The sequence below is a fragment of the Gossypium arboreum genome, chromosome 11 (assembly GCF_025698485.1).
Source record: "Gossypium arboreum isolate Shixiya-1 chromosome 11, ASM2569848v2, whole genome shotgun sequence".
In the NCBI taxonomy this organism is placed as follows: domain Eukaryota; kingdom Viridiplantae; phylum Streptophyta; class Magnoliopsida; order Malvales; family Malvaceae; genus Gossypium; species Gossypium arboreum.
Window position 1 is genome coordinate 121,120,041 of NC_069080.1, and position 26,864 is coordinate 121,146,904.

General features: G+C 33.2%; 3 protein-coding genes across 3 annotated transcripts; all 3 read left to right on the top strand.

Moving 5' to 3' along the window:
- The first annotated feature begins 6,752 nt into the window (after positions 1-6,752).
- LOC108470814 (zinc finger protein GAI-ASSOCIATED FACTOR 1-like) lies at positions 6,753-10,108 on the top strand. Its single transcript, XM_017772295.2, has 3 exons — positions 6,753-7,333; positions 8,056-8,452; positions 8,916-10,108. The coding sequence occupies exons 1-3, from the start codon at positions 7,159-7,161 to the stop codon at positions 9,892-9,894; spliced, it is 1,551 nt and encodes a 516-aa protein (XP_017627784.1). The 5' UTR covers positions 6,753-7,158; the 3' UTR covers positions 9,895-10,108.
- A 1,673-nt stretch (positions 10,109-11,781) lies between these two features.
- LOC108472866 (psbP domain-containing protein 7, chloroplastic) lies at positions 11,782-13,784 on the top strand. The gene is made up of 3 exons (XM_017774424.2): positions 11,782-12,301; positions 12,413-12,632; positions 13,384-13,784. Exons 1-3 carry the CDS (start codon positions 11,995-11,997, stop codon positions 13,688-13,690), a joined length of 834 nt encoding a protein of 277 aa, XP_017629913.1. The 5' UTR covers positions 11,782-11,994; the 3' UTR covers positions 13,691-13,784.
- A 1,184-nt stretch (positions 13,785-14,968) lies between these two features.
- On the top strand, positions 14,969-26,442 carry LOC108473393 (acyl-CoA-binding domain-containing protein 4-like). Its single transcript, XM_017774921.2, has 18 exons — positions 14,969-15,385; positions 15,712-15,782; positions 16,214-16,277; positions 16,385-16,453; positions 16,746-16,940; positions 17,028-17,105; positions 17,344-17,454; positions 17,639-17,705; positions 17,805-17,866; positions 18,185-18,324; positions 23,730-23,856; positions 23,935-24,049; positions 24,264-24,352; positions 24,615-24,698; positions 24,776-24,964; positions 25,305-25,460; positions 25,588-25,647; positions 25,882-26,442. The coding sequence occupies exons 1-18, from the start codon at positions 15,221-15,223 to the stop codon at positions 26,065-26,067; spliced, it is 2,028 nt and encodes a 675-aa protein (XP_017630410.1). The 5' UTR covers positions 14,969-15,220; the 3' UTR covers positions 26,068-26,442.
- Positions 26,443-26,864: the final 422 nt, after the last annotated feature.

A 26,864-nucleotide genomic window follows, 5' to 3' on the forward strand; every position in this document is an offset into this window, starting at 1 on the left:
CTTATATCACTTAACAAACACATAATTTAAGCCAGCTTAAATAGCCAAATACATACCAACATTTACAAGCCAAATCCCATGGCTCAAAATCATAACTTAAAATATATCAAGATAACACTAGCCTATAAATGTCATATTCCATATATACAAAGCTCTAAAAGTACCAACGAGATGATCGATAGTGTGATAATGTTTCCCGATGATCTCCGAGTCTGAGCTAGCTTCGATAATCTATAAAATATGGAAGAACACACAAAGTAAGCTTCAAAAGCTTAGTAATCCATATACAAATAAAGTCAACACAAGAATAATTGCATATCAATTCAAATATGTTAAACATAGCTAATCACATTCAAATTCACAAACCTTTCTCATTGAACATATATTCAATGTCTTAATCAAGTTCATCAAATATTTCCCCTTTTCAATACTCTTATGAATTTTGTACATACCTGAGTTACTTAGCTCTTTCACATATTCTTTCTTGACTTGACTTTGCCCGTTGAACCGTTCAGAATCATTAAGGATACTCGGAAATCACATAAGCTCGTACAATGCCATATCCCAGGTATGGTCTTACATGTTATCACATATCGATGCCACTGTCCCGAACATGGTCTTACACGAAATCAATTAACGATGCCAATGTCCTAGACATGGTCTTATACGTAATCACAATAAAATGCCAATGTCCAAGACATGGTTTTACATGTAATCACATCTCAATAACCTAATGTCACGACATTCGTATCCTATACTATTCCTAAGGTTTGTACGAGACTTTCGGATATCGTAACTTCATTGATTCTTGCTCATAATTGCTCGTTCAACATTCATAACATTTCAATGACAAATAAACACATATAATTCAATTTAAAGGATTTATTAGCATATGAACTTACCTCGTAGTCGGAATAGAGGGACCGGATTGACTATTCAATAACTTTTGATTTCCCTTAATCTAAATCTGATTTCTTTTGTTCTTGATCTATATATATATATATATATATATATATATATATATATTCAAAATTAATCCATTTAATCACTAACTCAATCAATTTCATCCACAAAACACATATTTAAGTCAACTTGCACTTTGGCCCTAAACTTTTAAATTTATTATAATTTAGTCCCTATTTCATAAAAACACAAGTTACAACAATTTCAATTAAACCCAAGTTAGCTGAATTTCTATAGGCTCATTAACAGCCCAAATTTATCAATATTTTACACATTTAACCACAAATTTTTATCTTTTCACAAATTAACCCCTTTTATGAAATTTCACTAAAAATCACTTTACAAAACATGACAATCTATCATCAAAAATTCATATTTCATCATCAAACACCAAAGAACACAATAACTTATTAAAGTAAACTCTCAAAATCTTTAACAATTTCAAAAATTAAGAAACGGGCTCGCTAGTACTCAAAGCAACGATCACAAAAATATAGAAATTATCAAAAATCGAGCTAAAATAGTACCTCAATCAAGTAAGGAGAGTGCCGACTATTTGAGCCCTAAAATGGATTTCTTCTTCTCTAAATTCGGTGGATGAATGAATGAAAATGATGAACATTTTCTTTTGTTTTAATTAAAACATAAGTTAATAATTAATTTACTAATTTGACCTCGATTTAAAACATTAATAAATCACATAATGTAAGGCCATTAATGTCCACTAACCTTATCAATGGCATAATAACATCATGAGGACCTTTGGTTTAATAAACCATAGCATTTAGGCACTTTAACTTATAGCATGCTACTTTTGTATTTTATGCGGTTAAGTCATTTTCTCAAATTAATCACTTAAACGATAAAATTAGCTCACGAAATTTTCAATACTATTAAAATGATTTTACGACCTCTGATTTGTGGTTCCAAAACCACTGTTCTAATTTAGCTAAAACCGAGCTGTTACATTAGGTATAACAAGATAAACTTGAGGTGCTGAAATAACTACTAAAGATGATGATAAAGATTTCAATACTTGTATTAGTATACTAGACATCAATATATAATTTCTATGATGTGAACCATACACCCTAACCAGTGAATGAGGTAGCAAAATAGGAGTAAAAATATTAGGACTAGAACCAAGCCACGACATTTCGAGCGAAGGAGAACCATAGACACAAAAATGGGCTTGACCTTAATTGAAATAGGGAATAAAACCAATTGATGATTAAAATTTGGATTGAAATGATAAAATCATCTATCCACGAAGTGTCCTATCTGGCCACATAACTAGCATTGAAGTCTTAATCTTTGAAACCTCTTATAGCCTCTATATACTTTAAAACTTGAATTATAGTTGAATGGGTGATAATGAAGCATCCCAAGTATCCTTGAAGGGCAAGAATGTTATAATTCCAAGTAGAAGTAGTGTTGTGAGTAGTTGAAGATTGTTAAAAAGTAGTATTTGAAGGTTGATAAACTACAAAATTGCTAGCAGGGTTACTTAAGCAAGAAGATTAGATTGACAAACCTCAGAATCTAGAAGTATGGTTGTAACACCTTGAAGGTCACAAGGAACTTGAATGGATGTAATCACAATGATAATAAGATCATATTTTGGTAGGAAGCCATTTAGAATGATTGTTATGTATTTATGATTAGAGATTGTTTTCCCACAAGTAGCAAAACACTGATATAATGACTTCACCTTAACCAAGAACTATATCATGTTGAGCTCTCCCTTTCTTTGTGAATGTAGATGCCTCCTGTAGGACATAAGTTTGGATGTAGTTCTACTACTATACAATCGATCTAATGTAGCCTAAATTATGCAACATGAATTTTAACCAATGAGGTGAGGGAGAACACTACTACTAATTGAAGACAATATCCACAACACAAGAGCATTGCCTTGCTACTCAAAGTTATCAAAATAAGGATTTGGGACTTGTTTACCACTTTCGTCAATTATAAATATAGAAGGTGGAACATGAGAGGGATTAATGAACCTTTGTAACTTGTGTTTTTTTAATGCCAATAGAACCTCTTATGACCATAACAAATAATTGGAATCATCAAGCACGTCATTTTTTTAGTGGTGAACAATTTTTCGTCCCCAATAGAGTGTTTACATCAATAACAAACTAATTCATATTAGATTTGGTGAAAGTAGAGGCAATTTATTCGAAAGTCATCTTAAGAAAACAACAAAAAATAAAAAGAAACTTAACAAGAATTCAAGAAAAATTCCAACATGACAACAAACTATTCAAGAACATGTAACTGAGTATCAAAGTCGCAAGAAGAAGAAGAAGAAGAAGAAAAAGAAAACCAAAGCGAATTAGTAGATCAAGCAAAACCAAGAATTGATAGCTAATTGCAAATGAACCTATAGAACAATAGATTAATTCGATCAAGAGTATGCAGCAAATCAATCGAGTATTGGCTTTGATACCATGTACGAATTCCACTTAATCAATAGATAAGTACTGTAACATATGTTTGGAAATTAAGGAAATGTAAAACAAAAAGAAAAGAAATCACAATTGATGATTTTTTTATGATAATCAACCAAAACTTAATATATATGAGCTTAGCCTATTTATAACAATAAACTAATACCGTCATCCTTTTTCAACAATATTAATATTTTGATTTTAACTACTAAGTACATTTGAAGCTCAAAAATTTGATCATAAAATAATGAAATCATAGGCAATTAAAGAGAGCTTTATTGTTGCTCTTGCATGGAAATTGAAGCTTAAGTAAAGTGATTGAGCTTAGACTTTCAACTCTTTTCGATTAAGCTGATTATGAATTTCATCCATTTGTTTTATAAAAATTAAGAAGTTAGTTATTCTACATTAATTTGTCAAAATTAGGTCATCGTATTTTACCAAAAAAAAACTAAGTTATTCTAGTTGGGTAACATTGTTAAACTTTCTCGTTAAATCGCTAACATGAAAATCAACAATTCAACAATTTGTATGCAGCGAATTAATAAATTATATTAGTAATTCGACAACTTATATGCAACAAATTAGAAAAAAAGCACCGGATCAAATTCATGTGTTTACCAACTTGACTAACAATTTTTGTGAAGTACTAGGACCAAATTATTAGTAATTAAAGTAAAATGACTAATTATTCAGTTTTTGAAAACTAGAGAGATGAATTTCATAATTACTCTCTTTTTAGGGAAAAAAAACTCTAGTAATTTTTAATAGGACATATGTGTATGTATATTCAGGATCATCAGAAAGATCCTCATGCTTGTGGATCTAACACCTCAGATTCTGTCTTTAAAGTACAATTCTACTTTCACTTTCATGCGATGGACGGGAGATTCGGCTTTCAATAATACAATGAAAAGTTAAATGGATTTCAACTCCCCGTTAATGAATTAACATTTGTGTTCAAGTACGGTACGTAAGTTTATACATGGTTCCATATTAAGACGCATTTATCCATAAATTAATAAATAATTTTAAAATTTATTAAAAATAAATATAATTATCATATTTCTTTTCTGTAATACAATTTCAAATTCGCACACTACACTACCATCCAAATAAACTTATTGATCGAATATTAGTATTGAACTTGGATGAACTTGTTTCAACCAATGAATCTACTACTCGAGTTCATCCATTATACTTTTAACAAGTATTATTTTATTGTGATTCAATAATAATATAATTTTAAAATAAAGAGAAAACCTATTTTTACCACTCATATAAGAGTAAATCATTGTCAAAACATTCACACAACTGCAATTTAAACCTAAATAATTGTTAAGGAAGGTAAACACTGACAAATGAAAACTTTTTTAATTATTAGATCATTAAAATCCGATTTTGCAAAAAATTTTAAGTTTACGAATTGACATGAATTAAAAAAACTAATAAAGGAATTTATATTAATTAATATTGAACATTTTCCTAGGATATGTGTAGAAAAGGACTATTGAGAACTATGGCAGACAGATTTTTTTTCTTGCATCACAATTTAAGTATAAATTAATAAAACATAATAATATTAATATATTGTTAAGTCCCTCTCATTTATTTTCTTTTTCTTTCTTCAAAATTTATATATATACTAAATTACTAAAATATTTCACGGCCACGTATGACACATCACAATCCCATCATCATTTAATTACTACTTCACCCCTACTTTTAAGCGAAATATGTAAAATACCCTTTGTGAGATCTGGCACCTTGGGAAGTACCCCTACGCCCCTAGGTGCACGTGAAGGTGAGAATTTTTGTATTATTGTCGGGTCCTTTTCGAGAAGGATTCAATCAGTGCACCCCCGTGACGGGTGAGGCTATTTTCGTCATTTCGCCAGCTCACGGCGGCTGCGAGTTTAGTGTCGGTCTCGTGGTTTTGGATCAAACGTAGGGGCTTTTCGGGAATAAAATTGCTTTTGTAAAATTATCGCCGGAAAACGACAAATCGACTACTTGAGGCTCTCGTCCGCCAACAATGTTTGAAATAAACAAGCTTGTGTGGCTCTTCAATATAACGAAATGTCTATAGTGCCCCCAATGTCCCTCTAATATTACTTTTTCTTTTGTTAAGTAAGAGAGAGGTTATGGCAATACTTTTTTTCCATAATCTTTTAGCAATTAAATTAAAGGTTTTTATTAATGAGTCAAAACACATGTTTTAAAGTTATCATATTAGATAAAATGAGGATATAATAAGTGTAATTATGAATTTAGGAAAATAAAAAAGTCTATATTCTATGATTTATTAGGATTTAATATTCGTATTTTATAATTTAAATCATTGACTTAAAAATTAGCAATTCAACTATCTATATATAAAGAATTAGCAAAAAGAAATGAGCAATTCAACAACTTATAAGTAAAAAATTAGCAAAAAGCATCGATTTGTTTTCATGTGTTTACCAACAATTAGACTAATTTATTAGTTTTTATGAAGAACGATGATCAAATTTTGACAAATTAAAATAAAGAGGTTAACTTCTCAATTTTGACAAAATGTTAAACCTCATAATTAAAATTCATCTGATTATGATATTTATTTTATGTAAAATATTATTATCAATAATAATTTAATTAATTAATGAAAATGTAACACTTTCGTTAAAAATTTTTGAATTGATGAGAATACTTTTTATTATTAATTCTATTACAAAATTGACATTAGAATAATAAAGTAATAGCTCTTAATAAAGTAATGTTGTTTATTAATAATATTGTTTATCATTGATTATTTTATCTAAAAACTTAATATTTTATATTTACTATTTTTCATTATTTTTAAAATATTTTATCCTCTCAATTATTTTTCAAAATTAATAGAAATATATACTTTTCAAAATAAATTCTCATTTAATTAGTAAATACATATTTTAAAAATAATAAAATATATATATTTAAATACATTCAATCCAATTATAATCAAAATTACAAACAAAATAATTTCAAAACCCATTAACAAAATAAAAGTAAAAAAAAAACTTAAATCATCTAAATTTGTAAGTAACATTAAAGAAAAATAACCCATTAAGCTAATTACCCTAGAAAAACAATTAAGCTAATTATTACTTTTGACGACTTCTCTATTTTGAGTTTTTAAGATATGGGAAGTATATTTAACATGATAAGCTTTTATAAGAGTAAATTAAATTCACAAAAATGAAAAGTTTTGGGGATAAGGGCAAAATATTAATACCAAAAAAACCTAGTGCAATTTTCTTATAGCATTAGTCAAAGTCTTACATATATATATATATATATACATGCTACCTAGTAGTAATATTTATTATTTAATAATAATGGTCTAGCCAGGATGGGTTGGTTCATATATATGTTCTTCACTTACATCTAGAGCTAGAAGAAAAAAAAAAACACTTCACCACCAGAAATGAAGGAGAATTTCCTGGTTCTTTGTCTTCCTCTAGCTGCAACCAAATCCCAAGTTTCCTCTTTGTGTTTCTTTTGTTTTTTTCTTCCATTAATGTAAACAAATAATTAAAACCCTTTCTTCTTTATGTGATGAGCACCACGAACTAGGAATAAGAGAAAAGGAAAGAAACAAAGAGAGTCATTTGGAAGAAAGACAAAAAAGTTATTGTATTTTTCCATTAAAAGATCTCTCTTTTATATATATATATATATATATTTTTTTTTTTCTTCCCCCTCTCCTCTCTGTTCAATGTCAAATATCACAGGTGATGGAGGAGGGAGTTTCTCTTCAGAAACTCATCACCAAGAACAACAAGTAGGAAACTTTCATGGAGGCTCAAACTCTTTGCTTTCAACTAACAGTAATGGCGGCTCCACTGCTCCTCCACCAGCTAAGAAGAAAAGAAACCTTCCAGGAACTCCTGGTATATAAACAAAGCTTTAACCTTTTCTTTTTTTTTAAAACAAAAAAGGGGTTTTGAGATTTTCATTAACAGGTCCTTGAAATGGAGAAATAATTGTTTGATTTGCTTGTTTTTTCATTTGTTTCAGTCATAAGTTATCGTTTTTACTTTTACTACATAGCACACAATTCAACTTAGTTGGGGTTTTCTATTCTTTTTGGCTTTACATGCTTGATTTAGATTTTTTTTTTGACATTTCATGCTTATGTCTTACATATGTTTTTGGATCAAAAAACCAAAAAGGAAATGTTTTTTTTTTCTTAGCTGGTTTTGGTTTCAACTGGGGCTGTTATGAAGAAGATCTTCTGAAATTTTGAGTACTTTTTTGGGAGAATAATAATAGTTTTTTGGAGATCTGTAAAAATGGTGAATTATTGAAGCTTTTCTTTTTTCTTGTATATGCTGTGGAAAGGGAAAGGGTTTCAATTATTGGTTGGGTATCACAATCATTGCTTAGCGAACTGTTTGCCTACCCTCACTTCTCTTTTCTTTTTCTTTTTTTCCTCCTTTTCTTTTGTTTTTTTAACTGCTTCTAGCATGGAATCAAAATTTTAATTTTGATCTTATGCTTTTTTACAAGATAGCGTTAATTTATGAAGTTTTTGAAGTTTGATGAGAGAATTGGCAAAACAAAAGTGACTGATTGATATTATGGTAACTTTGCATGGATTTTTATGTTACAGATCCCAATGCAGAAGTGATTGCTTTATCACCAAAGACCCTTTTGGCGACAAACCGATTCGTGTGTGAAATATGCAACAAAGGGTTCCAAAGAGACCAAAACCTTCAACTCCATCGACGAGGCCATAACCTACCATGGAAGCTAAAGCAAAGAACCAGCACCGAGATCCGTAAAAGGGTTTACGTCTGCCCTGAACCATCATGCGTTCACCATAACCCAGCTCGAGCCCTAGGTGATCTCACCGGGATCAAGAAACATTTCTGTCGTAAACATGGTGAGAAAAAATGGAAATGCGATAAATGCTCCAAGAAATACGCTGTTCAATCTGATTGGAAAGCTCATTCAAAAACCTGTGGCACAAAGGAATATAAATGTGACTGTGGCACCATTTTCTCCAGGTTTTACATATATTCAACTCTTAGTTTCATGCACTATTAACTACTCTTGTATATATAACTCTTTTGGTAAAAGTATAGTTATAGGATTACATTTTATCCTTTGAGTAAATTAATTTTTGTACTATAAATCAAACAACAAATTAGACACGTGAAAAATTATTAAAATTTTTAACAATAAAATCGATTTACTCTTTGATCTAACCTATAAAACTAAATGTAATTTAACTCCATGACCAAATGCTTCTTCACCAACTCTTTTGTTTATTATATATTCAAAGACTTTTCATGCAAAAAGAAAGATTAGTCCAGCATATAATATTATGTTTTGGGTCGATGAACATGAAGCTTAAATAATTTCCTTAATACCCAAACACTCTCTTTGCTTTGAAGTCTTTGTTTGACGTTAGAATTGTTATTTTATTTTAAAGTGATCTCATCACATCAATATTTTTCCTTTTTGCAGAAGAGACAGTTTTATAACGCATAGGGCTTTTTGTGATGCCCTAACAGAAGAAAACAACAAAGCAAGCCGAGGACTTATAAACGTGGGATCAAATTTACAAGGCCAAGTTGTTGCTGCAGATCAGCTCATCTCTGCAATTCCCGTCAATAACAACCCCAACACGTCTGCCATCAATATATCTGAGCCGTTCAGCAATGACACCAAAAGCTCATTGCAGTCCTTAAACTTGGCGGCGGGAACCATGTTTTCAAACGGAAGCAGCAGCCTGTTTGGTGGAACAAAAGTCACCACTGTTCCTAATCCTTCCTCGACCTCTTGCTTGCAGCTGAACGGGAATTCATCGACGTTATTCGAAGGAAACGGTGGCCACCTTTTTTCTGGGTCAGCCTCCATGTCTGCCACTGCATTGTTACAGAAAGCAGCTCAAATGGGTGCAACTGCTAGCACGGGTAGTCTCAACTCTCCCTTGATGGGGAAAAGTTATACCACCACAAGTACCATGGCGCCACCATCGTTTGTTTCAATGCAAACCCATGAAAATAACAACAATAATAATCAAACACAAACACTAGGAGGGGCTGATAGTACTGGTTTTACCAGCCAGTCAGATTTTTTCAATGCAAATGGAGGGGTTGATCAAAGCTCAAGTGTTAACAACATGGGTGTGATGTTTTCAGGGATTTTCGAACAAAACAATGCGTTTTTTAAGAGTGTAGAGAGCAGCACCCCAAGAACTACTGGTTTATCAGGTTTCAGAGCTGATACAATGACTGTAGATTTCTTGGGGATTGGGGGATCAAGACCAAGGAATCTACTGGAGAAACAGCATCATCATCATCATCATCATCATCATCATCATCATCCTCATCAACCGCAGCAAGATTTGGAGCAGTTTGGAGGAATTGGGCAAGCTAGACTGCAAGGCTTGAGCCATTTTCAACAACATGCAGTGTTGGAGAAACCAATGTGGAAAGTTTAAAAAAAAATTTTAAAAAATAAAAATAAAAATAAAAGTAGCTAGCTTAGCTATATCTCCAATTAGAACTCTCCTTTTCCTGTAACTTCTTTCATCATTTTTCTCTTCTTCTTTTTTCACTCTTTCTTTTGAAGTATATTAAGATAAATCTAAATGTTCTTGCTAAAGAGCAAGATTATTGAGCACTTTAAATAAAATTCAAGCAATTTAGGCCTAATTATCTATTCATATTTATGCACTAATAATGCAAACAGTAAGGGTTTTGAAAAAATATTAAGTTTAAGAATCAGTTTAGAAAAAAATTAAGTTCACTTCAAATAATATTAGCTGAGTTCGGTTTTCAATATTTAAAGGTTGATCTTAGTTTTATCTCACCCATTTTTAATTTATAATTTGTTGTTTTTTATGTATTATGTAATATATATGGTATAAAGATTCAATATACCATACGATCAGAAATTTTAATAAAATAGAAAATATATAATGGTTATAAAAGAAATATTTATATATAAAATCACTAAATATTAAGTAAAAATAATATATTTTAAAAATTAAAAAATATTATGTACGAGTTTAAATGAATTGAGTTAGTTATTTATAAATATGGATTAACTTGAAAAAATTTTGAGGTAATATTTTGAGTAAGACCGTATTTAACAAGCTATGTATACAGTTAATTAATATCATACATAAACCCAGATTTGATTCATGAATATCACAAAATTTTAAGCTTAATGGCAAATTTAGCCTTTTGGTTAATTTTTTTTTTTCAATTTAGCCCTTATACTTTTTTAGCTAAATTTGACCCTCAACCTTTTAAAAAGGATCAAATTTAACCATCAACATTTCAAAAAGAGTCAAATGGTTGGCCTTTTAACAGAAACTCTGACTGAAACATTAACTTTTGAAACAGGACAACCTACATGACAATCCACATGTTCTCCATGTTATTTTTTAAAATTTTTAATTAACTTTTTATATGCTTTTTGAATTTTTTAAATTTTGAATATTTGATAAATTTTAGATTATGTGGTGACATGGTATATAAGACAAAGAGTGTCATTTTAGCATGAAGTATACGTGAACTGCCACGCAGGTTACCACATCAACATCGCTAAAAAATTAATGTTTTTTAATCATCATTTCTATTAAAAAAATCTATTTGAATATTTTTAAAAGGTAAAATGTCAAATTTAGTTTAAAAAAGGAATAAGGGCCAAATTGATAAAAATATATATAAATATTGAAGGCTAAATTTGATAATTTGTCATTTTTTTATCAAGAATTCCTTTAATTGAGAGTGTATTAAGTAAACACTATTTTTTTTAAAACCAAAGCATCTTTCAAGTCCAGCTCATAGAAATTATTTTTTTAAGGTTGATTATTCCTCCTAATAATGTCATCTTTAAAGTTTTGAACTCGCAGATTTTCTTTTGAAAGTGCAATGTAAAAGTTGTCTTCAAAATTTTCAACTCAGAAAATCTCCTTTTTAAAGTGAAATGTAAATTATGTAAGGCCACTTTTTAAAAAAATTAATTAACTTATATGAGCGTAAAGTTTAATTAATTACTGCATGCAAGCGGCAGATCTGAAGAGTTAAAAATCCATCATTTTCATGCATGATTTGCATTACCTTTCCCTTAGATATCGGCCCAAAAGAAAAAAGGTAAAAACTTCTTTTTACGTTTTGCCTTTATAATCATTGCTACAACTTTTTAACCCTTTTTTCAAGTGCACGAGCAAGCAAAAGAGGAACCAAGCATGCCTGTTTAGTACCCATCAAGCCCAAATATCAAAATATTAAACCTAAAAGTAAAAAGGATCAAACTAGGCCCAAATTTAAATAAATAAATAAATAACAGTGGCCTTATTGTAGATTTTGTGGCTATGATCAACAAAACAAACCAAATAAAACGATAACCACAAAAACTAGATAAGCATTATCAACATTTGCTTGGGAAAAACAGAACCCAACATTTGATGCATGATTTGCATTAAGAAAACAGTAAAAATCCCATTTAATTACTCAATCTAAACGATTCAGACATTAATATTTAATACTTTGTATTGTATACATCCCAATTGGACCCTCAAAAGTGCAAAATGGCATTGCAGCAGTATTTTCATGCTTGTAAATACGTCTCCCGAAACAAAGTTTACATGACACAATCATCCAACAATAGGCAAGGAAAGTCCCCGGCGGAGGAATTCGCACCGCTAGCCACCACATTCAGGCGGCGCTTGCTTGCCGGAGTCGGTTCAGCTTCCCTTGTAGCTGTTGGTGCAAATTTTGGTGGCTTAACAAGTTTCCTCCTGGGGTTGGTACCTGAGAGTGGTCGGAGTTTGAAGCTGGACGTGCTTTATCCAATAGAAGGATACAGTCGTCGGATTGAAAACAATGAAGGATTTGGTTAGTAAGTTCTACATAACCTGACTTGTTCCTCAAGTAACTTCGATTTCATTCGTGGGATTAATTCGTTAAGGTGGATGTTGTTTTTGTGTTGAGATTTTTGAAATGCAGAGTTCATATATCCGGCGAGTTGGGTTGGTGATCAAAGGTTGCTATATAGAGCAGCTGAGAGATTAGAGAGATCACTTGATCCACTGCCTACCAATAGTCCGAAATCCGGTAACCGTCCCAGGAAGAATTTGAACGAACCAATCGTTGCATATGGTCCGCCTGGTTCAAGCGGGGAGCTGAATGTTAGTGTCATTGTTTCACCAGTTCCCCTAGACTTCTCGTGAGTGCTACTATAATATCACTTCTATATTAATGCATACCTACCAATTAGCTAGGTTGGCTTTGTTTTAAATTGGAATGCTAGGTTGGGTTTGTTTTAGATTGGGCGAATATGGGTTTAAATTGATTTCAGTTTTGAAATCCTAGAGTTATTTTGAGTTATTTTGGATTTGGATTATTTAATCAAGTTATTTAGGTTGGGTTACTTCAAATTTTGTCATTTTAAGTTTGACCATTCTGGTTTTAGGTGATTTTGGTTTAAATCATTTAGAGTTCATGTTAATTTGGATTCATGTTATTTAAGTCTGTCATTTAAATTTTTTGAGTTGTGTCATTTCAGATTTGATTATTTTCGATTTGATTTATTCTGAATTTGATTATTTTGGGTTTGGGTCATTTTGATTTGCGTTATTTTAAGTTTGGGTTTATTTGAATGCGGGTCATCCAAGTTGACAAATTTCATTTTCAAGTTGGGTCCTTTCAAATTTAGATATTTTCTTTATTATTTTGAGTTCAAATCTTTTGATATTTTTGGGTTTTGATATCATTTTTATTTCAAATCATTTTAAGATTGTATTATTAACTTTTTTTATAACTAAATTAGATTAGACTGAGTCTGAATTGGGCAGGTAGGGGACTTGCTAATTATTTCAATTAAATTTTTAGATTTCATCCAAGACCATTCCAAGTGAATGTGACCCTCTAACAGATTTACTACAATTTACATCTTGCTTTTCATCTTTGTTTCATAGAATTGAAACATTTGGAGGGCCGAAAGAGGTGGGTGAAGCGGTGGTTAAAACGATAACTGGGCAACGCTCTGATGTGAAAGGAACGTTGATAGAATCAACAATGAGAGAAGATCCTAAGATGAATGTGAAGTATTATGAGCTAGAATTCAAGGTTGAAAGTCCATCATTCAAGCGGCATAACGTTGCCGTTTGTTGTGCTCGTGGAGGTAGGCTATTCACCCTAAATGCACAAGCGGCGGAATCGGCATGGCCGGAGTTGAAGTCGGCATTTTATAGAATTGCTAACTCCTTTAATCTCACCTCTTGACATGGAGTTTCAATTTAGCTTGTATGTCCTCCTAACAAAGTTTTTCAAGGATGAATCCAAAAAAAAACAAAAATTTAGTAGGGCCGAAATTTAATTATATTTTTTTCATAGATCAAAATATAAGTTTATTGTATATTAATTTATAATTTCATCATTTTGAAGGGCTAAACAAAAATTTTCACTTTTAGGGGTAAAGTGAATTTTACTATATATTAATTTATAATTTTTTATTTATAGGAGGATTGAATTATAAATTTTTATTATGGAGAATCAAAATGCAACTTCACTATATGTTATTTTATAGTTTATTTGTTTATAGGAAGACTAAATTGAAAAAAATTGTTGCAGGGGTCAAGAACCCTGCCTGTCGCCGTTCAGATTAGCTTTTGATTTAAGGTTTTTTGATATCGACGTCGTATGCAATTGGTTATATACATGTAACTTGGACACAATAAATTTTAAACAAATCAATATTTGTCGAGTTAAATGATAAGAAACTTGAAATCTCTTAAGCAAAGTCTTAGATTTGAATCTTAAAGATGGAGAGAACAATGGTAAAAGAGTTTACTTTTCATTTAGAGATCTCACCTAACTTAATTTTAAATCTAATCAAAACTTAATGTAATTACTAGAGAAAAAATAACAATATTTATTGGGAAACATTTAATTTAATATTTTTGTGTTTTTGATGTATTATATTTTTAAAATTTTTTATATAATTTTTTTTAATACAGGTGGATTGGGCTGAGTCTAAATTTTAGCATTTTTGTTCAGGTCAAACTTGGATAAAAGACTCATTTTTCGGGTCGAGTCGGGCCCTAACATGTCAATCAGGCCTAAAATTTTGTTAGGATCCTACCCATGAACAATTCTAAGTGAAATTAGTGTATGCCTCTGATTGAATAATGATCGAGTCTAAAATATTTTACATTGAGACTTAAATTCAATTTTGTCCGACGACTTTATAATATAAAATCTTTTACTTAATTTATTTTATAATTAAATTTAAAAGAAGAATGTTCATGCCAATCGAACTAAGACTCAATTGACAAAATAGTTTATTTTACGTGATTTTAATAAGTTTGATATTTGTGTCACGGATATATAACATTTCACGCTACCATATATTTTAATTATTTTACATTTTTATCATATCTTAAATTATTCTGAATTTCATATAATTTATTATAGTAATTAAAATTAAAATTTAATTTTAAATTTATTTAATTAAATTTATACCATTACATTTTTTATAAATTAACAATGAAAACTGGGTTAGAGTATCAAATGAACTAATATAACTTAGACACGTTGTTAAATTGAGCTTTCAGATTTAACAAAATTCATGAGATTTAAACATTTCATTTAATGACAAGACTTGAAAAGAGTCAAGAGTGAGATCCAATTTTCCAAACACAACAGGCCAACTGCCAAAAAATACATCCTTTACGACACCTCCTCCTCACTCAGAAATCTGATCTCTCAGATCAAATCTAAATTACCTGCAAAACTAACAACAAAAGATCACAAATGGCGACGATGGCGAGGACAAACACTGGCCTCGCCTACCCCGACCGCTTTTACGCCGCCGCTTCTTACGCTGGATTCGGCGGATCTCCCAATTCTGCCAACAAAGACGTCGCCTCCAAGTTCTCCAACGAAGTTGCTTTGATCCTCTATGCCTTATACCAGCAGGTCATTTTACCGTTCTCATTCCTGATTCCTCTCTTCATCTTTGTTCTTTTTTTTATCGGATCTTGCCTAATTTCTAACAATGTCCCGTCTATCTTATTTCAGCTGAGGATTTCGCATGTTAGATTGATTATTTTTTATGTTTTGTATGTTGTTGTTCTGGAATTTTGAAGTGTAATTTAGGTAGATCTGGATTTACACTGATTTTATGGCAATTCGAATTTTGCTCTCTCGAATGATTTCGAATATGTACTTTAATTTATCATTTGAATTAGGAACCTCGTGTTTCATTACGATACTAACTTTCCGCATTATTATGTGATTTACAGGCTACTGTAGGTCCTTGTAATGTTCCGAAACCGAGTCCATGGAGTCCTGTAGAGCAAGGGAAATGGAAAAGGTCCGCAAGCTCATTTGCTGCTGTGTGCTACCTTTCTGGTGCTTCTTGTTGTTTGCATTCTAACTGGGATAATTTCTTATATGTATTTGCATTTCGGCTATTATAGTTTGCTTTGGTATGCTTAGAGTGGTATTGTTGTGATCTATTTGCTTAAAAACAACATTGATGATAATAATGTTAATTCATTGAGATCTGAAAGGGTAGGCCACAAAGTGGCGTCAATTAGACATGTCACTTGGATTTTTTAGTTGTCATAATATATTTGACATTACAGCACTGTTCTCATAGTTCATAGTGCTCAATTCTTGTGGAAAAAGTTTTGTTAGTTTATATTATCTAGTCTAGATTGGTCCAACTTTCTGTTGGCCATGTGTGCATGCTTTTCATGTATATGTAACAAGGGATTTAGATGCTTTTTATCATTTATACAGCTGGCAGCAGCTTGGAAACATGGTTTCTGCAGAAGCTATGCGTCTTTTTGTGAAAATATTGGAGGTATGAGCCAATAACACTTTCTGGTTTAGTTGTATATTTATAGGAGTCCATTCAGCTTGATATTATTGGATTCTATTTTACTCCTTGTTCTTTGATTTCTTGTTCAGGAAGAAGATCCAGGATGGTATTCAAGGACATCTAACTCTGTTGAGTCTGTTAGGGACGTACAAATGAATGTAAGTAAGCTGTTATTTTCTCAGTTTTGGTTATGTGATTTTACAGTTCCCATGTTTTATTAATTTCACTGTTTGGGTTGGGTGATTACCAATCCAATGGCATCTAACTCTGTTTCTGAGCTTGTTCTCAACTTTTGAAGAAGTTGGCACTTGGCATCTACATTATTGTTATGTCCATCTCTACTTAAAATTGGAATGAGAGAAGCCAAGTTGCTTTTGGCAGGTGCTTGCATTTAGGCTTATTGTTTCCTGTACTCACTTTTACCTTGTCAACTTGTTGGCATGTTCATAGCATAATTCGAATGGTGAGCCTATTATTGAGAATGGGAATTCTTTTGCTGAGACAAAGACCATTTCTGCTGAAAATGGAAGCCTGATGGAAGCTCAGGACAAAGATATTGTATTAGAAGGTCTCGGTCCGGTTGTTGTGTATGATCAATGGGTTTCGCCTCCAATAAAGGGTCAACGCCCTAAAGCCCGATATGAGGTATTGGCATCTTTGTCATTTAAAATTCAGTCCTTTTTTCTTCTTGCCTTTTTTCCTTATCAACAAAATTTCACTCTTATTTGTTAGCATGGAGCTGCAGTTGTTCAAGACAAGATGTATATATATGGTGGAAACCACAATGGTCGTTACCTAAGTGACCTTAATGTAAGTAAATCATCTGCTTCAACATGCAATAGACATGCTTCATGCCATTAATTATTTTTGTAATATCCTAAATTCCTAATAATTCTGTTTATTTTTGGTTTTGGACCTGGAATGAAATATTACTAAATCGTAATTCTCACTTTCCAGGCCATTGCTGGTAATTCTAATATAATAGCATAGTCGCATATCAATAGAACCATACATGATAGGTTTCCCCCTGATATGAGGATTGGTACAGGTTCTAGATTTGAGAAGTTGGACTTGGTCAAAAGTTGAAGCTAGTATTGAATCTAAGTCAGAGGAATCACCTTCTCCAGTAAATATAGCCCCATGTGCTGGTCATTCATTGGTTAGTAGAAAACCGAGTTTCCTTTGATTTCTCAAAACCAAAGTTCTCTAATGATAAAGTGTACATTTCTTTAGAATCTGTTTGCTTAAAGTTCTTGTATTCTTGCTGCTTATCCTTCTGCAGTTATAATCATTTAACCTTGTCTCTCTCTCTATATATATATCCCATCTATTTTTCCTCATAGATCCCTTGGGAGAACAAGCTTCTGTCAATTGCTGGCCACACAAAGGATCCTTCTGAAACCATCCAGAGTACTTGTTTCTGCCCCTTGTATCTACAATTTGAGGATTCCACTATTCTTTCTTGTTTCTTTTGATGTCTTATTCTATTGTTCTGTATTTTTATGGCAGTTAAGGCATTTGATCTGCAAACTGGTACTTGGTCAATATTGAAGACTTATGGCAAAGCACCGGTATCTGTTCTTTCTCTTAACTACCCTTCTTTTAGGGGGTTCCTGCTAGTTGCAGCTAGTGGCTGGTGGGATTAGCCTTTCTTGCTTGGTTGAATATGATATCCAAAGAACTGAAATCCAAATGCTTAGCAGTGTTGATTGCTGGTCGGTGCTTTGCTGAAATTTTATCAGCATATCAGTACCGTTGAACAAAGGCTGTAAATAGAACTTGTGAAGCAAAATTGCTGATTGCATATGTGTGCTTTATATAAACTTGTGGTAGTGTCCTTATTTTTTGCAAATTTTTCTTTCCCAATATGTGTCTGATTTTCCTTGCAGATCTCTCGTGGAGGTCAATCTGTGACCCTTGTTGGATCAACCTTAGTTATATTTGGTGGACAGGATGCAAAGCGAACACTTTTGAATGATCTACATATACTTGACCTAGAAACCATGACCTGGGATGATTTTGATGCTGTGTAAGATTATTTTTTTGGCAATTTTACTCATGCACTATCCCCTCACACCTCTTTTTGGATGTCTGAATTCTTTTGTTAAAGATGTGCAAATGGTCCTTATATAGCCTTTAGCATTGAGATTGTGTAGAAATCAGAGTATTTTTTTTTTTATATTAAATAGAACATAAATCGAGTTTTTATATACAACCTATGACACTACTTTAGGAAACTCTAAGTTAGGAAAGATACTAAATAGGAGATATGATCCCTTAAAATAAGGGATTTTAATAAAAAATATCTACAAAATATTCCTAAAATATTTACGAATATTCCTACACTCCCCTCAAGTGGAGAATATACATTGTATAATCCCGGCTTGAATAGGAATTTATTGAACACGTGTTTTGGCAAAGCCTTGGTAAGAATGTCTCGCAATCATCCTTCGAAGGAATGTAAGAAAGAGTGGTCATCTTTTTGTTGACTTGATCGGCAATAAAATGCCTATCAATTTCAACATGCTTTGTTCGGTCATGTTGAATCGGGTTCTTGGCAATCTGAATGGCGATTGATTATCACACAAAACTTCAAAGTGATCCTCTGATTTGTGCCAAGTTCTTTTAGTAATTTAAGTAGCCAAATTCCTTCGCATATCCCCAAAGCTAGTGCTCTAAATTCAGCTTCACACTACTTCTTGAAACAACAGATTGTTTCTTACTTCTCCAAGTTGTAAGGTTACCCCAAACAAAAGTGCAAGACCCACTAGTGGATCTTCTTTCGGTGAGATCTCCACCCAACTAGAGTCTGTAAAAATCTTAACATTCATCTTGTGTCTTCTTAAACATTAAGCCGTGTCCGGAGTTTTCTTCAAGTACTTGAGAATTCTATTTGTCTTTGCCATATGCTCTTGATGGGATTAGTCATGTGTTGACTTATCACATTTACGGAAAAGCTATATCCGGCCTTGTCAAGGATAAGTAGATTAGTTTCCCAACTAACCTTTGAAATTTCTCTCTGTCTACTAAGGACTCATCTTCTTTATTGAATCTCAAGTTTGCCTCCATTGGTGTATCAGTAGACTTACGACCAAGAAAACCAGTTTCTTTGAGTAAATCAAGTACATACTTTCTCCGGTTGATCACAAGTCCTTCTTTTGATCTTGCCACCTCCATTCCTAGGAAATACCTTAGCTTTCCCAAGTCCTTGGTTTGAATTCCCTGTTTAACAACTTCTTCAAATTGCTAATCTCTTCCTCATCATCTCCAGTAAGAATGATGTCATCCACATACACAATTAGGATTGCTTTCTTATTTGTAGAAGTTACCTTGATTAAAAGCGTATGATCGGCAAGGGACTGCTTGTAGCCATTTTGAAGAATGACTTTAGTGAACCTCTCGAACCAAGCTCTGGGTGATTGTTTTAACCCAGATAGAGACTTGTTGAGCTTGCAAACCTTGTTGCTACCTTCAATAGACTTTGAGCGGTGGCAATTGCATATAGACTTCTTCCTCAAGCTTGCCATTAAGAAATGCGTTTTTACATCAAGTTGGTGTAATTTCCAATCGCAATTTACAGCCAAACTTAGGAGTACTCGAATAGTGTTAAGCTTTGCCACAGTGCAAAAGTTTCGTGAAGTCTATCCCATATGTTTGCGTGAAACCTCGGCCACTAGTCTAGCTTTGTATCGTTGGATACGCCATTGGAGTTATACTTTACAGCAAAGATCCATTTACAACCGACGACCTTTTTTCCTTGAGGAAGGTCCGTAATGGTCCAAGTAGCATTTTCTCTAGTGCACAAATTTCCTCTTCAATGACCCTTCTCCATTTTGGATCTTTTAGAGCTTCAGATTATGCTTGTGGGAACTGTTCTTTATCCAAAGTTGCTGTAAATGCTTGAAAAGACGGCATCAATGAATTATAACCATAAATTTTTCAATAGGATGCTTGGTGCCTTGTCTAACCCCTTTTCTAATAGCAATAGGAAAGTCATCTAGAGTAGTGGACTTCTGATTTCTTCTTCCATTTCGGCAATGGACCCAAATCCAATTCTCGGCAAGAATCGATTACAAAAGCAGTCGGGGATGTCTTCTTTTCTTGTGTAGACACGAAGTTGTTTGGGTGGTGGTGTTTTTGAAGACCATCAATTGGAGTAGGTGTATTTTCGGAAGAGTGTTTAAAGTGGGTGTAGGTGAATTAGTCATAGGTACTACAAGAGAATCAATGGGAGCATTCACGGTGATGATCTGCGGTAATGGCGAACAAGATGGCAATTCTGAAGGTTGAGAATGAAGATTAGGAGGAGATACCTGTTGTGGCTGAAAATCACTCCATGTTTCCCCCTGAATTTCAGCTTGAGTGAAATAGGAATCCTGCTCATTAAATGTTATATCCATAGTGGTGAAAAATCGTTTAGAAGGAGGATGATAGCATTTATAACCCTTCTTAAGTGAAGAATACCCAACCAATACACATTTTAAAGACTTAGGATCCAACTTGGACTTATTAGGAGTAATATTTTGGATAAAAACAGTGCAGCCAATAATTTTAAGTGGCGAATGGAGGAGATAGGCTTAAAATGAGGAAAGTGCTGCAAAAATATAGATTGAGGCGTTTGAAATTTTAAAACCTTACTAGGCATCCGGTTGATTAAATATGTGGCAGTTAATAAGGCTTCCCCCCACAAATATTTAGGAACATTAGTGGTAAATAGAAGAGAACGAGTAACTTCAAGAAGGTGCCTATTTTTCTTTCGGCAATGCCGCTTTCTTTGTGGGGTTCCAACACAAGAACTAATCTGAACTATGCCTTTTTCCTTAAAAAAATCACCTAAAGACTTAGCAAAAAATTCATTGCCATTATCAGATTTAAAGAGCTGGATTTTAGACCCAAATTGAGTGAGAACCATGTTTTAATTGCACAAAAACACTAGCAGTTTCAGATTTATCTTTCAGCAAATAAGTCCAAGTTATCCTACTGTGATCATCAATAAAAGTGATAAACCACTTACAATTATCAGCATTCTTCACCCGAGAAGGGCCCCAAATATCACTATGGATCAAAGCAAAAGGGTAAGAAGGCTTGTATGTAGAAGGAAAATAAGATGATTTAGTATGTTTGGCAAGAGAGCAAACTTTGCAAGAAAAAGAATTAGGCCTTTTATTAATGAATAGAGCAGAAACAATTTTGCAAGGTATTGGAAACTAGGATGGCCTAAACGAAAGTGCCATAACATAACAATATCAACTTTTCCTAAAGCGGTAAATGACTTGGAGATCTCGATTTTAGGAGAGGTAGGAGGATGTAGAGACCATTATGCAAGTGGCCTTACCAATCATCTTCTTGAGTTCGGTGCTCGCAAAGTACAATCACGATCATTAAAAATTACAGAGCGGTGCAAGTCATGGACAATTTACTAACAGAGATGAGATTGCACGCCAGATTTGGTACAAAGAGAACATTTTAAGTGCAATCTGTTCATTGAGAATAACGATGCCATGTCCTCTATTTTGCACAAGGTACCATCACCGTTTTGATGACTTTACCAAAGGTATGGAAAAATTGTGAAACAATGCCTTGTTACCAGTCATATGATCCGTAGCACCAGAATCGAGGATCCAATTAGGAGTCAACTGGGAGGAGAAAAATGCAGTAGAAGAAAGGTTACCTTCTGGATCTTTTATGACCAGATTACCCTCACAAGACCCTTGAAACTTTCCAAATAGTTTTTGAAGTTCAGCAATCTATTCTTTAGTGAAACTAGTGACAGAGGTGGCAACAAGGCTTGATTTATTATCTCGAGAGTGCTTGGACTTCCAGTCCTGAGGCTTACCATGAAGCTTCCAACACTTCTCCTTAGAGTGGCCGGGCTTTTTGCAATGATCACACCAAGGTCTCCCCCGTTTGGAAGAGGGAGATGATTGATGGGTCAATAAGGCAGATCTTTCAGAAGTGGAAGATGGTTCATCAGACAGCATCACACACCTTGGCTTTCTTCCTTCTTGACCATAGAAAAGCCTCTTGAAGGAGGGAAGAGGAGAAATAGCCAGACCTCGCCGCGAACCTCGTCCAGGTTCTTATTTAAGCCTTGGAGAAATTGAAAAAGTCTTCGTTGAGTAACAATTTGCTGATAAAGAGCAGCATCTCTTGGATCTACCCAATCATAATGTGCATACAAATCTAATTGTTGCCAAAGAGCGTAAGGGTATTGTAGTAGAGAGTAACAGCATGGTTCCTTGTTTAAGAGTGGCTGCTTGATCTTCAACATGATATAATTCAGCAATGTTATCCGTACTAGAGATGGTTTCGCGGACTGCACTCCAAATTTCAGCGGCTGTGGTGTAAAGAAGAAAGTTTCGCTTATACTGGGGTCATGGAATTAAGGAGCCAAGTCATAACCTGACCATCAAATCACGCATCCACTTAGCAAAACCAGCATCAGTCACAGCAGGCTTCTTGATTTCACCAAGAACGTAGTCCAATCTTTCTCGCCCAAGAGAAAATCTTAACCGATTGGGACCATTCAAGAAAATTGTTGCCATTCAATCGATGGCGGTGATAGTCGACAGATTTAATCTGATGGAGCATCGGAACTAGAAAAATTTTCTGGATTTGAAGTAATCTCCGAAGTAGGAGAAGGAGTTTCGGACATGGTCTAGGTTGAAAAAGAAATCGTAACCTAAGCTGATACCATGTAGAAATCAGAGTATTTTTTTTTTATACTAAATAGAACATAAATCAGAGTTTTTATATACAACCTATGACACTACTTTAGGAAACTCTAAGTTAGGAAAGATACTAAATAGGAGATATGATCCCTTAAAATAAGGGATTTTAATAAAAAAAATATCTACAAAATATTCCTAAAATATTTACAGAATATTCCTACAGATTGTAATAGAACTGACATTTGCTGCTTTCCAAATCTCAAAAGCTGGCTTTGAATTAGGGGTTTCATTGCAGAGCACAATCGGCCTGATCCACTTAATTTTGACCCGATTAAGGTTCACTTATCATACTGTCTAAGAATCTGATGTCTGAATCTTAATTTGGTTCATGATATTACCTTGTGATCATTTGTAATCAGGTCTATTTCATTCCAGTTAAGAACTTAATATTTAAATTTCAAATAAAAAAAAGTTCTATGAAACTGATTTGAAGTTGTCATCCAAAATTATTGTACTTGCTTGAGTTCTACTGTTCTAGCATTAGAGTTGAGCTTAGTTTCTATAATATCAGTATAAATCTAACCTGTTTTCAAGTGAGCTGTGTACCTTTATGAAGTTAAATCCCACATGATATAATCCTTATATTGCATTTTTACTTTGGGTTGTCTTTTATACGCCATCATTTATAGATTGGAAGAGTGTCATTTTGAAATTTATATTACTTAATAACTAGTAATATTTGTTTATCTTCATTGTCATGCAGGGGGGTACCTCCATCACCTCGATCTGATCATGCTGCTGCGGTACATGCAGAGCGGTACCTTCTTATTTTTGGTGGGGGTTCACATGCAACATGCTTCAATGATTTGCATGTCCTAGATTTGCAAGCTGTAAGACAAGTACTCTTCACTGTTTTGCTTGTGATTGAGAAATTTGTATATTTATCTTTTATGTATTTGGATTTGTAGATGGAATGGTCAAGGCCCACACAACAAGGTGAGATACCATCTCCCAGGGCTGGTCATGCAGGTGTGACCGTTGGGGAGAACTGGTTTATTGTCGGCGGTGGAGACAATAAAAGCGGTAAATGTCTCACTTGAAAATGAAATAGAAGATTATAACTGTTCTTTAGATGACATTTCCAGTACATATTTAGTTTTAGCATTATTAAACTGTCAAGTGTCTCTGTCTCATGTGAAGATAAGAAAAAGCTTAGTTAGATTTGTTGATTGCATGGTGAAGCTTTTTTAATTTCTGCTCCTCATTCTTCATTGTTTGTCCAATTCTCATCTTGCAGGTGCATCAGAAACTGTTGTCCTTAACATGTCAACCCTTGTTTGGTCAGTTGTCACATCAGTTGAAGGACGTGTTCCTCTTGCTAGTGAGGTATTTTATATTTTACAAATGCTTGTAGCCTGTAAAATGCTACACATGTGGTAAATCTCTGCTGGAACTTTTCATCATCTGTATATTGCTTCTCTGCAATAAGGATGTAATATTTTATGAAGTCAAGGACGAAAGTTCCTCTTTTTTCCATTTATTTTGCTGTATGTAGTGCATGTGGTAACATTAAATGATATTAATCTTTAAACATCTGGTTTCAATGATTGGAATTGCAAAATTGCTTTCTAATTGTCTCTTATTGTAGGGCTTAAGTCTGATTGTGGGCTCCATTTCTGGTGAAGATATACTTGTATCTTTTGGAGGATATAATGGGCGTTACAACAATGAGGTAGAACAATTTAGGCACTTTATGCACAACTTGGTCACTTTTATTCTATTTGATCATGTTTTCTTTTTTGTTGTCAGGTTAATGTTCTCAAGCCAAGTCACAAGTCGACTTTGCAATCAAAGATAATGGAAGCCCCTGCTCCTGATAGTGTTTCTGCTGTGCAAAATGCCACAAATCCTACCAGAGATTTGGAATCTGACTTTGAAGTTGGTCAAGAAGGAAAAATACGAGAAATTGTTGTGGATAACAATGACTCGGAGCGCATGGTATGTGATATTTTGATAGTGTATTTGACACTCAATTTCACATATATCTCGAATGCCTTTGCATATCTGATATAGTGGATCTAATATACTTCATAACATTCATAAGCAACATCCGAAATTTTCTTTTTTCTTCGATAGAACTTCTATCATGTCCTTACGTTACAAACTTATAGCAAATAGCCGGTTTATTTACAATTTATATACTCTTTTATTCTACATACTAACTTTTTTGACCATTTATAATTTAAGAAGTAAGAAGTATTGAAGTTTAAAGGTGTTCAGATCATATTTACTGTGTTGTCAATTTATCTTCTCCACTTAAAGTTTAGAGTATATGCAGAAATCCAAAGGTGAGGAGACTAGTGAGCTCATTATAGCAACACTAAAGGCGGAGAAGGAAGAACTAGAATCATCACTCAACAAGGAGAAATTGCAGTCTCTCCAGCTGAGGGAAGAACTAACCCAAGCTGAGACTCGAAACACGGATCTGTACAAGGTAGTTTTTGATGTGTGTGATGGCTGGTCATGTAGTTCTTTCACTGTTTCTTTTGTAAGTTTGGAGACAGTGATGTATATTAGCTTAAAGACAATTTTCTCTCACTAAATTCCATTTTGCATTTTAGGCACTCCAATCCATACGTGGTCAACTTGCTGCCGAGCAGTCGAGATGTTTCAAATTAGAGGTATATAAACATTTAAATCCAGAGAACAATGCCAATGCTTACGGTATACTTTTGTCTGGTGCTTTAAAATGAGAACTTAAAAGCAGTTAAGTTTCACAAGTAAATCATGGCGCATTTGCCCAACCTTGATGATAGTATGAATTTATTTTCTTCATACGACCACTAGTATGCCTCCAAAGCACTGACCTTTGGTCGTTGTAGGATAAAAGCCACTAATTGTCTTATATTACTCAGGTTGATGTTGCCGAGCTGCGACAGAAGCTTCAGACTATGGAAACACTACAAAAGGAACTCGAACTCCTGCAACGACAAAAAGCTGCATCCGAACAAGCTTCCTTGAATGCAAAGCAAAGGCAAGGGTCAGGTGGTGTATGGGGTTGGCTTGCAGGAAGCCCTCCACAAAACGCTGACAATGCCTGAAAAGCCGAATTAAACAGTGATTTCTACATTTATTCAAATTGATCAAATTTTAGGTGAAATACATACATTTTTCTAGTTAATCAAAGTTCTTTCTATGATGGGAATAAGATATCTAGTTTTGCCCAAATGACCCATTGGGGTTTTTTTGCATGAATACATGTCTTCATAGATTCTAGTTTCAGTTTTATATATAGTTTTCACATATTGCTGTGGATGCAATACTTTTTCTTTTAGTCGAGGGTTGTATCAGAATTTGTATTTAAAGTATACGTTGGTTGAGTGAATATAGGTTTGCGGACAAACTTTGCGAGGATGGTTCTTTTTATGTAATATTGAATTTCAGAAAAAAAAAACTATGATGGTTGGTAATTGATATTTTTATGTGTTACTATATTTGATTTGTTGATAGGGGTGTGCATTTGGTCGGTCGAGCCTCGGTTCTGATTTTTAGTTTTTTTAAAGATTTAATTATTTAAAAAGTAAGAAATACTGTTTGTATCGCAATGAATTTGTGGAAATTTGATCTTGGATTAAATTAATTAATTAATGGGGTTGGATTATTTTATAGTTGGATAATTAATTGGGTACTTTAATTGAGTTAGGTTATTTATTAAAATTAATTAATTTGACTATTTTCTGTTTAGTGATTTAATTTTTATTTAGATTTAATTAATTTAATTCTATTTGGGTAATATAATTGGTTTTATATTTGGGTTGGTTACATGGTTTATATATGGATAATTGGGCACGTATTTAAATATCGGATTAACTATGGATAGTGATTGGATTGAGTTTTA